This window comes from Narcine bancroftii, chromosome 1 (genome assembly GCF_036971445.1).
Source record: "Narcine bancroftii isolate sNarBan1 chromosome 1, sNarBan1.hap1, whole genome shotgun sequence".
In the NCBI taxonomy this organism is placed as follows: domain Eukaryota; kingdom Metazoa; phylum Chordata; class Chondrichthyes; order Torpediniformes; family Narcinidae; genus Narcine; species Narcine bancroftii.
The window spans coordinates 106,972,734-106,989,549 of NC_091469.1; the positions used below are offsets into that span (position 1 = coordinate 106,972,734).

A 16,816-nucleotide genomic window follows, 5' to 3' on the forward strand; every position below is an offset into this window, starting at 1 on the left:
ACATGTAAACTGAACTAATCCCACCTGCCTGCGCATGGTCCCGATTTCTCCATCCCCTACCTGTTCCTGTACCTTCTAAATGTCTCTTACGCATTGTTGTTGCATTTCATTCCATCGCTTCCCAAGACAATTCATTTCAGACACACTGTCCTCTCGTAGGTAATAGTTTAAAATCTCTGAAGTTTCCCTCTTTCAACTTGAACCTGATGCCCTCTATTATTTGACACATACTCCATCTACCCTATCGTTGCCTCATAATCTTACAAAATTCCTTCAGTTCATCACTCAGTGTCTCATGCTGCAGAGAAAACAGCCCGAGTTTAGACCATAATAAGACCTTAAGACAGGTACAGAAATAGGCTATTCAGCCCATCAAGTCTTCCCTGCCATTTAATCATGAGCTGGTCCATCTTCCCACTCAACCCCACTGCTTGGCCTTCCCGCATAATCTTTGATGCCCTGGCTAATCAAGAACCTATCAATCCTTGCATAAATATACAATGACCTGGCCTCCACATCTGCCTTGTGGTGACAAATTCCACAGATTCACCACCCTCTGGCTGAATAAATATCTCTGCATCTCTGTTCTAATCAGACCCCCTTAAATCCTGAAGTTGTGCCCTCTTCTCCTAGACTCTCCTATCATGGGAAATAACCTTTCTACATCTACTCTGTCAATGCCTTTCAACGTTCAAATTATTTCAACAGGATCCTCTCTCATTCTCCTAAATTCTAATGAGTACAGGCCAAGAGCTGTCAAACACTCCTCGTCTGATAACCCTTTCATTCCTGGAATCACCTGTGTCAGCGCATCATCTCTTAAATGAGGAGCCCAAAACTGCTCACAACACTCGAAGTGAGGTCACACCAGAGCCTTATAAAGTTGAAGCAGGATAAGCCCAATTTCGACTTCTGGTCTCGTTTCATGTTCTTGTAAGTACTGACCAAGATTTAAAGGATACAGTTGCCAAACAGTGTCAAGATAATAAAATAAACAGATGAAAACATTCCCTTTTTTACTCCTCCATGTGCTTCAATTCCATAATACATAACTTCATTCCAATCTTCTCCTGTCAGGATCTGTGGAATCAACACATTAATTCTATTACTTGATCAGCATTTACATCATATTGATTGAATGTTCCAAAATTATAAAAGGTTTAAGTACTAAGAAATACATTGTACTTCAAAAAAGATTAAACCCTATGGAGACAAATTAAAAAAAACTATAATCTCCACTTTTTTGAATGTTAATATTTTACCTTATGTTAAGATTGGAAACACGCAAGGACACAGTCTCACTCTTCTCTTAGTCTGGGATCCAACAGTGGGATAAATTGACTGAAAAGAGGTTTAGTATTCACACACAGCATCAGAGCCTGGGTATCGATGAGGTATGGATGCATTGCTGTTGACCGAGTTTAATGGTGGACCTACAGTATAGATCAGTGGTTTTCAAACTTTTTCTTTCCACTCAGATACCAATTTAAGTAATCCCTTACTTACTAATCACAGAACACCTATGGTATAGGGATTACTTAACGTGATATGTGAGTGGAAAGAAAAAATTTGAAAGCCACTGGTATAGATGTTTAGCAAAACTCATTTTGAAGGTGCTCCCTTGAAAGGAGCAAAGACGCAAGACGGAGGCTGATATGGTGATTTTACTGACTGTGGGCCCATGATCTTACAGAAAGGGGAAAAACCTCAAGTCAGGACATAATGCTGTTGGAGACCAGGCTGAATAACCCTATGGCTCTCCACTGTCACTGGAGAGGTGCAATAAGCTGCCCTGCGTACCAAGCCGATGTTCTGATGAAGAGAGTGGGCCATGGGCTGGGCTGACACATTGCTGACTGGTAGCAGGTCTCCAGAGTGGCTGGGATTGAGATCCTCAGGTGGGGTTGGGAAACAGACCGGGATGAGGGGAAGAGAATGAGGGAGGTAGAAGGGTGTGAGGAAGGGAGATAGAAAGTGAGGGAGTGGTTCTGAGAGGGAGGGCATTGTTCCTCCCTTTCAACTGAATGTACAACGTATAAGGCAAACTCTCGACAGAGATCTACAAACCCATCAACTCCCACAGCCTCCTCGACTACATCCTGTTCCCTGAAAGGATTCCATTTCATTCTCTCAATTCCTCTGTCCACGTCTCATCTGCTCCCACGATGAAGCCTTCCATGCCAGATAATCAGAGATGTCCTCCTTCTTCAAACAATGTGGCTTTCCCTCAACTTAGTGCTCACCTGCATATCCTCCATTACACACACATCGGCCCTGGTCCCCTCCACCCCCACACACAAGGATAGGATTCCTCTTGTCTTCATGTATCACCTCACCAGCCTCTGCATCCAACATATCTTCCTTTGCTATTTCCACTACCCACTATGTGATCCCACTCCTCTCCGCCTTCCAAAGGGACCGCTCCCTCCATGACTCCTTTGTCCAATCCTCCCTACCCACCAATCGTCCCCTTGGGATCTAACCTTGTGACTGCAGAAGATGCCCACTTGCGTTCACACCTCCTCCCTCACCACTATTTGGGGCCCCAAATTCACTTGTGAATCTGCAGGTGTCATCTACTACATCTGATACTCCCATTGTGGTCTCCCCTGCATTAGAGAGAATGGACGCAGACTGGGAGATAGCTTCATTGAGCACCTCAGCTGTGTCCACTGCTATAGCGTGGATCTCCCAGTGTCCACCCATTTCAATTCTGCATCCCATTCTCTTGGTGACATGTCTGGTTTCATGCACTGCCAGACTGAGACCAGCTACAAATTAGAGGAACAACACCTCATCTTCTGACTGGCACCCTCCAACTTGATGGCATTAATATTGAATTCTCTGGGTTTTGTTAATTCACCCCCCCTTCTCCTTTCTCTATCTCTCTGTTCCATTACCTTTCACACAAACGTGATAAATTCTTAACTTGTCCCTCATCATATCCAATTAACACCTTTTGTTGGTCTGGATACCTCCCCCAGCAAACATTGTCTGTTGTCTGAATTCTGAGATTTTCTGCTTCTGGCTTATTCCTTAAAGAAGGGCTCAGGTCCAAAACCTCAGCAATATACCTTTGTCTCCTACAGATGCTGAAAAGACTGGCTGAGCTCTTCCATCATTTGGAAGGCACATCATTTTAAACAATCACAGTGTCTGCAGACTTTTGTGTTTCACTAAGAAAACACAGTGAAACATTGCCACAGATGGCCGTGGAGACCAAGTAATTGGGTATATTTAAAGTGGAGGCTGACAGATTATTGATTAGCATGGTAACAGGCCATTTCAGCCCACATACCTGTGCTACCCAATCATACCCAACTAACCTACAACCCTGATACATGTTGAATGGTGGGAGGAAACCAGAGACCCCGGAGGAAATCCACGAAGACACTGGAAGAACGCAACAACTCCTTACAGACAGTGCAGGTTTCAAATCTAGGTTCCAACTGGTGGCGCTGTAACAGTGTTATGCTAACCACTACAGTAACTGAACTGCCCCAAAAGTTACAGGGAGATAGGACAATGAAGGCAGTGCAGACTTAATGGGCTGAATGGCCTAATTCTGCTCCAACATTTTATGGACTTAGGAACAGATTGCAACACCTTTTTCCAAGATCCCCCACAATGACCATTTGTAATCCCAAAATTCCAGCAGAAAGCAAGTGGAACCTTCATAATTTTATGTTTTAGAGGGATGGAGATAAATGCACTTTCTTCTGTTGTTCATTGTTCAAGTCAAGACAATTCACGTTTAATTGTCATCTGATTGTACAAGTACAGCCTGACGAAACAGCGTTCTCCGGTCCTTGGTGAAAAGCATGCAGACACATAACCAGACATAACACGCATACAGTGCATATGCAGGACAAGTATTTCATCTATACAAATAAATAAATAAATGAATTTTGCTTCATGAATATGAGCATCTCAGATGGTTAGTGTGAGCAGTTAACTTTGGTTGTTCAGTATTCTCACTGCCCGTGGGAAGAAGCTGTTCCTCAGCTTGGTGTTGCTGGCACTGAAACTTCTACATCTCTTCCCTGATGGGAGAAGCTGAAAGATGCTGTGTGCAGGATAGAAAGGGTCCTCAATGATTTTGTATGCCCTCTTCAGACAACAATCCTGATAGATCGCAATGATGGGGTGGGGGGGGGTGGGGGAGGGAGACTCCAGCAATCCTCTCTGCCTCTCTTATGGTCCTGTGGATTGATCCCCAATCCATTTCTCTGCAGCAACCATACCACACTATGATGCAGTTAGCCAGGACACTATCTTTAGAGCTCCTGTAGAAGGTTGACATAATGATGGCTGGTAGCCTTGCCTGGTTCAATTTTCTCAGGAAGTGAAATCGCTGTTGTGCCTTCCTGACAAGTGAGTAAATGTTGACTACCCACAGCAACTCACTAGTTAAGTGAATTTCAAGGGACTTGGCACTCTCCACTCTCTACTAAAGATTTGCTGATATGTAGTGGAAGGTGATTGTTCCTGGTCCTCCTGAAGTCCATGATCATCTCACTCATCTCACACCATTTCATGAGATTTTCCACCTCTTTTGTATAGTATGATTCATCATTGTTGCTGATGAGGCCCAACTACTGTTGTATCATCTGCAAACCCGTTGACACTGTTGGAGCTGGATCTGGCAATGGAGTAACAAGAGCAGGCTTAGCACACAACCCTGAGGTGTACCAGTTCTCAGCATTGCAGTGCTCGACATTCTGCTATCGACCTGGACTTATTGTGGTCTTTCCATTAGGAAGTCCAGAATCCAGTTATAGAAAGGTGTGTTGAGTCCCAGTGAGGATAGATTCTCCACCAGGCTCTGTAGAATGATTGGATTAAATGGCAAGCTGAAGACAGTCAACAGCAGCCTGGCATATGAGTATATTGTCTTCATTGCGCATTTGCTCAGGCCCTCTGCTTTAGAAGGAGAAGAGTTTCATCTGACCATGTTGCATCTGCTACTGTGAGGAAGTGATGTTCTCTGTCATGATCTTTGAGTCTTGTGTTTGACATTGTAGAAGTAAGAATTGGCTGTAGAAGAGAGGGATACCATCATTTACAAGTTGTAGATGGGAAGGTAATGACTGTATCAAGTTGCAGAAGGGAGAATTCCATTGTTTACAAGTTGTAGAGTGGAGGGGTCCGACTTCTTACAGGTAGTAGAGAGAACATCAACTGTTCACAAGAGATAGAGGTTACAATAAAAAAAAATTACATTCAGCAGAACATCTCGGCTTCATTGCAAGTTTCTGATCAAGTCAAGTGTATTGTCAACTAATTGCATAAGTGCAACCTGACGAAACAGCATTTTCCAGTCCTCAGTGCAAAACACGCAGACGCACAACCAGACATAACACAGTACAAGTCTGATTATTCAAAATGGTCGGGACCAGGCCTATGTCTGTTTTTACTTTTTAAAAACAGCCCAGTAGCAGCAGCAAATCACTTGTATCAATGTTTAAACAACAGCAAACTACAATGGAAGGCTTTTTAAGCATTAAAATAATGTTTAATTCTCACCAAAAAAATGCTGGCTGCAACACTGCCGCCGATCACCAAGACGTCCCAACTGCCACTGCTGATCCCTGACATGTCCCCACACTGCTGCCGGGGAGGCTTCCTGGGCTGGTGGAATAGTCATCAGCGAGGCAGTGGGCTCCTATCTCCCCAGTTACTGGAGCTCCTGACACCCGAGTCCTGACTCCAAATCCTTCCCCCAGCCTACGCATACCCACACCGGAGAGACTGGATCTTGACTAAGAGATGTTTTGTTGAGCAACTTTGCTCTGTTCACTGCAATAACAAGGACTTCATAGTGGCCAACTATTTCAATTCCACACCCCATTCCCACACTGACATGTCTGTCCATGGACTCATGCACTGACAAACTGAGGGTACTTGCAAATTGGAGGAACAACTCTTCATATCCTGTATCAGCATACTCTAACCAGATGGCATTAACATCGACTTCTCCAGCTTCCATTAAACCCCTCCCCCAAGTCTCTCTTTTTCCCTATCTCTGAACGGCAATCAGTTAGCCCCTGGACATCTGTGCAGGGGTTCCCCAAGCCTTGGCTCATCCATTTTCAAGCAGTTCATCTTAATTACAACAGTTAAAAAGTGGTCACAGCTTCTCAGACATTGAAGAGGACTATTCCCGTATGTGACAATACTGGAACATGGGGAGTTGAGAGGAAAGAAAAACCTATTTCCCAGGCAACAATGATTTCAGCAAGAGAGGATGCAATCCCCTTCCTTTGACATTCAATGGCAACACCAGAACCAAATCTTCCACCTTCAACATCCTGAGCAGAACCTGAACTGTACTGCTACACAAATATGTGGCCACAACACTGGATGAGTTGGTTAACCAGAAGAGACTCCCAACACCATTTTTTAAAGATATTTTTATTGAGTTTAACCAAAAACATTTACACAAGGTAGACTAATAATATCATAAATCAAATCATATATACATATCACATATCACTTGTAAATTAGAAGCACCACCTTACATAATTTATTTCATTCAGGACATAAAAATCTATAAATATAATAATTAAACAATGAAATCATAAGTCGTATTATGTCCAAAAATAATATTGAACACAAAAATTATACAAATAATACACCTACAATTCCCTGATATAAGATATTTTATACTACTCTGATGTGATCAGGTTGTTCTGTGATATGATCCATCATCTGTAGTTAAACCTCCTTTACTTATTTGTCTTAATAATAAGAAGGAAAATAATTCTCCTTACTAATCTACCCCTGTAGTGCCAGTTGATGAAGTAGACAAAGACAATGCGGTCAAACAATATTCATGGCTTTTATTAGCAGAAACTTCTGGTACAATAATGAAAGACAATAGGTGCATACACAGTTATACCCAAGGGGAGTGTCCTTAACAGTAGAGATAATGCACAGCCAATGTTAGTACTGCAAGGCTCGCCAGAGGGGAGACAGGCAGCTTAGCAGAGATTCACCACAACCCCCTCCTTCTAAACAAGGTGTTCTGGAATTGTTGTAAGGGCAGTACTGTTGCTGAGAGGATCTGGGGAGAGGAGAGAGCGGAGACACAGTGCTGCTCTGAAGGGTTCAACCACCTGGTACTATTGCATTAAATGGCCTGTTAGACGATCTTATGGTGTTCTTAAACTATAATTGTGTAACCACAGGTTTGTGGCCAAGATGGCAGGGTCTGTGCTCAGCAATGGCTACCAGGGGTTGCAGACACCAGGGGAGCAGTGGACCAGTACTGAAAAACTCCCAGTTGAGAAGGTGGGGCAGAGGAGATGACCCAGTTGAGAGAAGAAGATGGTGATTAAGGCAAGGGGCTTAGAAGCTGAGGGACCCACACAGGGTGCAGGCGACTTACAGTCAGGGACCCAAACAAACTGCAGACTGCTGAAGACTGGCTCAGGGAACCAGGTATCAGAGCCAGGATTCAAGAGAGTGCTGAGGGCAAGAAGGACACCCAAAGGGCCTCGGGCGCTGAAGGCTTCCTGATCGTGTTGTGGTTTGGATCTGGAACTCAGCTTGCTAATGGATCGACCAGGAGTCTTAGTGGCTGCAGGAGCACTGGAGTTGAATCCACTGACTCTCAGTGACTCTGAAGTGACTTTCTTTTGCTTCTCTTTCCCATACAGTCAGGGGCATAAGGCAACTCTTTGCCTTATGGCAGACAGGATGCAATTTTGTGTAAAGTTACATGATACTAAAGGAACCTTGAATCACCATGTATAATATATGACTCTCACCTTCTAAGTCTTCTTCCCTGAACAAACAGCCCATCCAAAGAGGGACAGGATCAGATGTCACCATCTGCAGATTCAGCTCCAAATGATGAACCTTCCCTATTCAGAAGTATATCACCATCCCTTCATTGACTCAAGGTTGACATCCCGAGTATCTTACCCCCCAAAGGGCTACAGTGATTCAAGCCAGTGGTTCCTCTCTACCCTCCCAAGCACATTGAGAAATGGAGTATTAAATGATCACACATTGCCTGTTTTAATCATTATTTTCCTCCTCGAGAGGACTTGATGAGCTCTCTGGTTCACTGCACAAATAAACCTTGATAAGCTATTGCAGGGGATCCCAAGTTAGATCCTTCCTTCAGTTCATATTATGGCTCTTCTCTGTGGATTGTCACCTTGTCATTGTGGAGAAGCGTGTGTGGTCCTGCTATCCTGAGAGTGATGCCATCTGGAGCTATGCTCTTGATAGGGTCACCCATGACAGCAAGGTCGAGGGTGAGGTCCATGACAAGGAATGATCCATTCAATTCCTCAACGGTGGGACAGGTAGATGAAGTTATACTGAGCTCAACAGCTGTGAAGGCGGACAAAGGTTGCAACAAATCAATCAGCTCCAATCATCATGGTTTCCTTGGCATTTGGATTAGCTGGTTGATTTGTGAAGTATCGTGTGTTTCTTGGAGTGCAACATCAAGTCCACGTTAAACAAATACACATACAGGTGTCTTCGCTCAGTGGGCCAATAACAAAAGCCATCATCCTCGAGCTCGAGGGATAAAAATCTGAAGTTGTCCATTAGGAGCAGGTGATGTTCTGTTGAATTAATATCCCACGCTTGATCCATAGAATACCAAGTCGCCAGATGAATCACACACTTAATGTATGTTCATTTCCATGGTGCGTTACTGAGTGTGGAAGACCCCAAAAAAATGAATGAAACAAAGTAAACATACAGAAATGCTGGAGGAACTCAGCAGGTCTCACAGCATCCACAGGAAATAAAGATGTTTTATCAATGTTTTGAGCCTAAGCCCTTCTTCAAGCTATGAGTAAAAGCCAGGCAAGCAGGCATCTGAATTAAAAGACTGTGGAGAAAAGGGAAGAGTAGGCAGAGGGAGAAGTACAGAACAACAGATAAAAGGTGTTATTTGGATATGGAAAGGACATGGGAGAGAGAATTGACTGGGAAGGATTGTTTGGGGCTCTGTGGAAGCAGAGCTGGGGGAAAGGAAACAGAGGGAAAGATGAGGTGGGGCGACTAATGGAAACTAGAGAAGTGGATGCTAATGCCATCCAGTTGGAGGGTGCCCAGATGAACATGAAGTGAGGTTCCTCCAATTTGCAAGTGGTCTCAGTCTGACAGTGCATGAGTCAGACCATGGACAGATGCGTAACAACGTGAATGGGGCAGGGAATTGAAAGGGTGGCCACTGGGAGATCTCCACTATTGCTGCGGACAGAGTGGAGGTGAGGTGAGGTGCTCAACAAAGCGATCTCCAGTCTGCATCCAGTTTCTCTGTCGCATTCTCTGCAGTGACTGGTGACATCCAGAGCCAACATTTTTATAAACGCATTGCACATTGCCACAACACAAGAAGTGTGATTAGAACCATAGAATACTACAGCACAAAAACAGGCCTTTGGCCCATCTTGTCTATGTTGAACTGTTAACTTGTCCCATTCAAGGCAAAAATATTTTGAAGAAGAACTTAGTGCACTTATTAAAAACATATATAACTTTTTACCTGGAAGACAGTGAGTATTGCAGCAGGAAATGTATCAAAGTTTGTTGGAGGAGTTCCATCTTCAAAATTAAACCTGGAAATGAACCAAACCAGAACACTTTAGTCACTGCTATTATTATTTATACTGCAGATAGCTCTGTAACTCCCAAGAATTGGGCACTGTTGTGGAGCAGAGGATTTGGGGTTACAGGTGCTTTGTTCCATGGAAGAGGTGAGGATGGTGTTTTGCACGCTTGCTTTCATTGGTCATGGTATTGAGTACAAGAGCAGGGACACCATGCAACAATGATGAGATCACACTTAGAGTATTGTATACAGTTCTGGTCCCCAAGCTTAGGAAAAATATCATTCAGCTGGATAATGGTAGTGAGACGACTGTAAACTTCAGGAGGATGAAGGCCGACTAATCTCCATTACATATCAATGACTCCACCATGAAGAGAGTGGAGACCACAAGGTTCCTTGGTGTGAATGAACAATCGTGGACCCACAGCACCTCCCCATTCATCAGGAAGATGCAGCAGCACTTACAGTCCTGAGGAAGTTGAGGAGGGAAAGACTACTGGCCCTCATCTTGACTGCATTTTACAGGAGCACCACTGAGAGTGTTCTGACTGGCTGCATCATTGTGTGGTACAGTAGCTGCAGTCAGATAGACAGACAGACAGATAGATAGATAGCTATACAGAGAGGCAGAAAGACAGACCAGACATAGATAGATAGATTGACAGAGAAATATTCACAGCTACCATCATTCAAGAGGAAAAAGTGTGATTATAAAGTGCAAAGAGTAGTCCATTAGTGTAACAAGAGCAGGGTCAAGAATTTGATAGCTCTTTGAAATAAATTGTTCTTGAGCCTAGTGGGGCTGGTCTTCAAGCTTCTGTATCTTCTGTCCAAAGGCAGCAGTGAGAATAAGTTGTGACCAGTGTTATGGGGGTCCTTTTAAGATGCTGGTAATGTCTTGAGGTACCACCTCACCACAGACATCTGCCATGGATGGGAGGAGAGAGCCTGTGAAGGGCCTGGTTATGTTGCTACATTCCTGTGCACTTAAATTCCCAAACCAGGCTGTGATTCAATTAGTCAGCATACTTTCCACAATGCACCTGTAGAAGTCTGACAGAGTACTCAATGACAGGCTGAATCTCCCCAGACTCCACATTAAGTATTGCATGCCTTGTTCCATGGTGTGGAACTAAATGTCGAGGTTTTTTTTAAGAGTGTGCCTGCAAACAACAGGTGTCAAAGTGGGCTGAACTGAATTTGGTAAAATGAAACCATCATCTGAAATTTCTACATATTAAATCTACTCAAAATAGTTTAATTATTTAATCATGTCTCATGCCAAGATTCTGATTATATTTAATAAAAATTTTCACCTCTGAGTTTTTTCTCTATTTGGGAAAATGTTTATTGCTTTTCCTCAACTTTTACCTTAATTTAGTTCAGCAATAATATGTGATAAAGAAAAAGTGTTAAATTCAGTCGAAAGAGATTTATTTTTATCAATGAGTAATATATTGAGCTTTTTAACTTTTAATGTTAATGGGCTAAATGGACATGCTAAGAGGAAAAGAACACTGACATGCATTTAAAAAATGAAAGTAGTTGTAGTTTTTTTTTACAAGAGACTCATTTAATTGAAACAGAACATAAGAAATTAAAAAGAGACTGGGTGGGATATGTCACAGCTTCTTCATTTTAATTAAAAAATAAGGGAGTGGCAATCTTGATTAAAAAATGGCCCTTCCAGTCACAATACAAAATGTAGTGATTGATCCTACAGGAAGTTATGTTATAGTACATTGTCAATTTTTTTCAGAATACTGGACTCTTCTGAATATATATGTGCTGAATGTGGATGTTGAAAAATTTATGCGAGAAAAATTTGTTAATATTTTAATAGCTGTGGATTTCAATTTTTATTTAGATCCAGTTTTACAGATCAACTAGAGCAGTATCAAGGGCAAAGGAAACAAAATCCACCTTGACATTAATAAAGAACCTGAATTTAATAGACACATGGAGAAAAATTCACCCAAGAGAGAGAGATTATTCTTTTTATTCAAAAAGACATGATTCTTATTTAAGGATAGATTTATTTTTTAATATCGTCACATCTCCAAGGAAGAATTAACCAAGATGATTACAAAGCAAGACTTTTATCAGATCATTCACCTTTATTACTTACAGTTATCAAGTTAAATAAAGAAGAATCAATTTACAGATAGAGATTTGACTCAATATTATTAAAAAGGCCAGATTTTTGCAATTTTGTAAGAAGGCAAATTCAATTTTTCCTGAGACTAATTCTAATTCATTTAATAATAAATTTATTTTATTGCATGCGATGAAAACATTTAAGAGGACAAATTATGATATACTTATAAAAGAAGGACCATATGAAAGAAGTAGACCAATTGAAAAAAGGGATAATATACTTAGAAAAAAATCTGCAGACAGCCCTCTGAGGGAAAATGTATAAGACATAAATAAGTAACTTCAGTATAATAGATTACAAACATATAGAACGAAGAAGGCAATAATGAGAACTAAGCTGAGATATTGTGAGTTAGGTGAGAGGGCCCATATTGTGAGTTAGTTGAGAGGGCCCATGAGGTTCTTGCTTGGCAGTTGAAAACAGAACAAGTTTCAAGAATGATTAATGCAATTTAATTAGAGTTGTATGTGACTGCCTGTAAACCTCAAGAAATCAATTAAGCTTTTTAGCAATTATGTTCTAATTTATATAAATCGGAGTCACAGAGAGACGATAATAAAATAGAAGACTTTTTGTCACAAATAAGACTACTAAGGATAAGTTTACAAGAGCAAGCAGAACTAGATGTCCCCTTCACCCCACTGTAGGTGAGGGTACATTGAGATAATTGCAAAGTAATAAATCTCTGGAAGAAGATGGTTTTCCATCTGAATGTTACAATGAATTTGAAGATTTGCTGATTTCTACTTGGAAGTATGAGATCAGAGAGCATAACACACAATCTCCAAGAAACTTTTTCTACTGCAATAAGAACAGTAATACACAAAAAAAAAACAGGGACCCTTTAAAACCATCATCATATAGACATATTTCATTGTTAAATGTAGATTATAAGATAATTGCAAAAATTTTAGCTAATAGATTGATGAAATTCTTATCAAAGTTGATAAATATGGATCAGACATGGTCTGTAAAAAAGAGTCAATCTGCAAGTAATTACTTAATATAATACATCTAGGACAAAAGAGGGGAGATCTAAGAGTGGTAGAGGCTTTAGATGTAGAAAAAGTGTTTAATATATTAGAATGGGACTATTTGTTTATGGTGTTTGAACGATTCAGGACCAGTATTGAAAATTGGGTTCAAGCCTTATATAATTAACTTAAGGCTGAAGTTGTAACAAACGGGAAGATTTCAGCACTGTTTCTGTTAACAAGATCTAGAAGACAAGGATGTCTATTATCACCTGCTCTATTTATCTTATAGATAGAACTACTTGAAGGATTGATTTGATTTGATCCTGATATTAAAGGATTTACAGTTAACCAAATATAAAAATGATTTATTTGCTGATGCTATTTTGATCTACTTCACAGAACCAATAGGTTTGTTATGTAAATTATATTTAAAACTGGAAGAATATGGGAAATTATTGGGTTACAAAGTAAATTGAGATAAAAGTGAAATTATGCCCCTTACACAAAGTGCCAACAAGATTCCCAAATTAAATGGTCGATGAATAGAATAAAATATTTAGGGATATGGGTATATAATAAATTAAATAATTTATATAAATTGAAAATACTGCCAATAACACTAATGGACAGGGTTAATTGCGTTAAAATGAATATATTTCCTAGAATACAACACTTATTTCAAACATTACCAATAAAGATACCACAAAAGTTTCTTTCAAGAATTAAATAAATATAAGTAACTTTTTTTGGAAGGGTAAGATGTCGAGAGTTTCTTTAGATAAACTGACATGGAAGTTTGAGTTAGGAGATTTACAGTTATCAAACTTAAAAAAAACTATTATAAGGGAGCTTAAATGAGGTTTCTTGCTTTTTTTTGATGAGGGAGAAAGGCCAGCATTGATTAAAATAGAAGAGAGAATACTGAAAGACGTTACATTGTAATGGATAAATATTGGGAGGAATTTGGTAAAAATTAGAGTAGGTTACATAGATACACACATTTTAAAACAGATCTTATTTGAAAGACTGAAGAATTCATATTCTGTAACATTGCAGGATCTATGGAGACTTTTATGGACATTTCACAAGTAGGTGCTAATTGAAATGACATAATGAAATGAATAGCCATTGTTTTGGAGGAGACAAACTGGCTGGTTTTAAGTACCTACAGGGTGTTCACAGAAAGGCCACTCCTGGGTTTGTTTATCTAAGACAACAGCTTGGCCAAGAGAGGAGAACTCCTGTGGTTTGCTGAAGAAGGTGAGGGTTTTTGCAAGTGACAGAGTCACATGGTCTTTCTGGCAGTTGGCAGTTGGAGAGAGAGAGAGAGAGAGAGAGAGAGAGAGAGAGAGAGAGAGAGAGAGAGAGAGAGGTGAGACCAATCTCAACAAACTCTTTCAGCCAGTGTGTGTATGACACTGAAACCAGCTGAACAGTGCAAGCCAGGAAAAGCTGGTTGGAAACAGAAAGTTCCAGAGCAATGGATGTCTGAAAGTGCTATCTGTCTGATGTTTCTCTTGGAATAAGTGGAACAGATAGAATCTCTGTGGTAGCCTGAATGAAAGAGGTTACCATCTGGAGAACCCTGATGGAGCAAGTTTCATCAGCGAGACTTTGAGGTGACTAATGGTGGTGAAGTGCCAATTGATGAAGTAGACAAAGAGGATGTGGTCAAATAATAATCATGGCTTTTATTGGCAGAAATGGATGCAGCTCTCAAGCCAGAGCGGCTGATAATCAACCAGTCTGCCCCGAGGGCCAGAGAAATTTTCAACCACTGGATCACTTGTTTCGATTACTACATGGCTCGAAACAATGTGGTCGATGAGGCGATACAGTGGCGCCACCTGAACTCTCTGCTGGGTGAGGTCCCTCTCACTGTAACGCAAGGAGCTACCACTCTGGCTATAGCCCGGGAACGTCTGACTGCTTACTATGCAGTGCCATGGAATGTCGTGCTTGCTCGACACAAGTTGCTGACGAGACACCAGAAACCCGGGGAAAGTGATGCTGCCTATGCACTGGCTCTCGACTCACTGGCAAATGAATGTGATGTCAGGGCAGTCAATGTCAGGGCAGTCAATGTGCAACAACACCACAGTGGGATTGACTCCAGTTACATCTGACAGAGGCTGCTGGAGACGGAGCCCTTAACCTATGACCAGGCAGTCACTCTAGCCAAAACACTGAGAAGTGGCATGTGGTCCAGTGAAATGCTAGAAACCAAAAAGAAAATATCCAGGAGTGCTGGAACCCCAAAGGAAAGAAAAAGGTGAACTCCTGAAAAAATGCTACTTCTGTGATAAGAGCTGGCACCCCAGATAGAAGTGCCTGGGATTTGGGGTCCTTTGGGCTCGTAACATTATATAAATGGGAATCAAAATTAATATCTGGGGAGAGGGAAGTACCTTTGTTGAAACATTTGGATTAATACCTGGAATAAGGTAAACAACGAAATTGGAATGAGGAGGTTGTCTTGCCTAAAATGCCTTTGATACACAATTGACTTATTCTATTCTCAATGGATAATCCATTTCTAAACATTGGGTCTTACATTAGATATATAGAAGATTGTTATGAAAGAAGAAATTTAACATCATTTGAAAAATTAAAAAATAAATATGGGATATAATACACTTTTTCTTATTATCAATTAAAGGCTTATTTAAGAGATAAATTGGGTCCAACAAGGTTATTACCAAAATGTAGTGATGTGGAAATGCTGATTCGCAATAGACATATTCAAAAATGTATTTCAGCTATGTACACTTTATTGCAGAAGAGGACTCCCAAACAGGGAATACATAGGTCCTGACAAGGTTGGTAAAAAGATTTAAATATTAATATTGATGAACAAAATTAGTCTGAGTTATGTTGAGATAGTATGACAAATACTATAAAGTTTAGATACAAATTAATTCAATATAATTATTTACATCAGTCATATTTCATGCCACAGAGGTTACATTGATTGAAATCAGACTTATCAAACCAGTATTTTAGATGTGACCAGGAGAGGTACTTTTTTTACATTTTACTTGGTCCTTACTTAAAGTGAGACCCATTTGGATACATTTGACAACTATTTTAGAAAAGGTTAAAGGAATTAAATTCCCACAAAGTCCAATGTTATTTTTATTAGGTAATATTGAAGGAATAAGACCAAAATTGAAATTATCTATCAAAAAGAATTTGTAAAGATTGTGTAGGCAGAAGCAAGAAAATGTATAGCAATAACAAGGAAATGGACGCCCATTTAGGTCTGGAATGATGGAACACAGAAATGCATAGCTACGTTCCTCTTGAAAAGATTTCTTATAATTTGAGAAATAAATATGATGTATTTTTGAAAATTAGGCACCTGTATTTAAATTGTGGGAATCAATTTATAAATATTTTCCCTAAACTTCAAAACTTGAAGTAGTAAAAGATATAAATGGTCAGAGCCATGAGGTGAGGGGGAATCCCCTGGAAACCAGGTTTCTATTCTTATTTTTTCTACTTATTTCTCTTTTTCTATGTTTTTTAAAAATTTTCTTGGTGTTTTGTAAAGGGGAGGGAGATGGTGTTTTATACCATCATGTATAATGGACTCAATATTAATATTGATTCATTAATGTATTTTGTATTTGGCTATGATTACAAATATGGAAAAAAAATTAAATACATTTTTTTAAAAAGAGAGCCTTACTGTCCTCCAAAGAGCTGCATTCCAAGTAAGGCGAAGACCACAATGAAGAGGAACAGCAGGAATAGCAGACTGATGATGGACTTCATGGAGTTCAGCAAAGACACCACCAGGTTACGTAATGAGTTCCAGTACCTTCCAAAACACAGACCTGTCAGTGTACTGCATAACAACAGCAGAGGGGTGCTTTTCCCCCTCATCTGATATGCAATTCAAAAATGCAGCCACGCAAGCTGCACTGTAATTTGCAATATTTGTATGATGTCACCCTTGGTCGGACATTGAACTGAAACCAGAAAATGCTGGAAAAACTCAACGGGTCAGGCAGCATCTACAGGAAGACAAACCGTTCATTGTTTCTGTCCAATATCCTTCAACAGAATTGAGAAAGAGTGAATCAAGTTATTACA

At 40.4% G+C, this 16,816-nt stretch overlaps 1 protein-coding gene across 1 annotated transcript in view; it reads right to left on the reverse strand.

Annotated features, from left to right (window-relative positions):
• LOC138762259 (probable voltage-dependent N-type calcium channel subunit alpha-1B) overlaps positions 1-16,816 on the reverse strand; it is a 927,445-nt gene that overhangs the window by 252,978 nt on the left and 657,651 nt on the right. The window contains exons 16-18 of the mRNA XM_069935943.1: positions 16,410-16,541; positions 9,518-9,590; positions 963-1,080 (exon numbers count right to left, since the gene is read on the reverse strand). Coding sequence (XP_069792044.1) covers positions 963-1,080; positions 9,518-9,590; positions 16,410-16,541 — 323 coding nt within the window. The remainder of the gene's footprint in view (positions 1-962; positions 1,081-9,517; positions 9,591-16,409; positions 16,542-16,816) is intronic.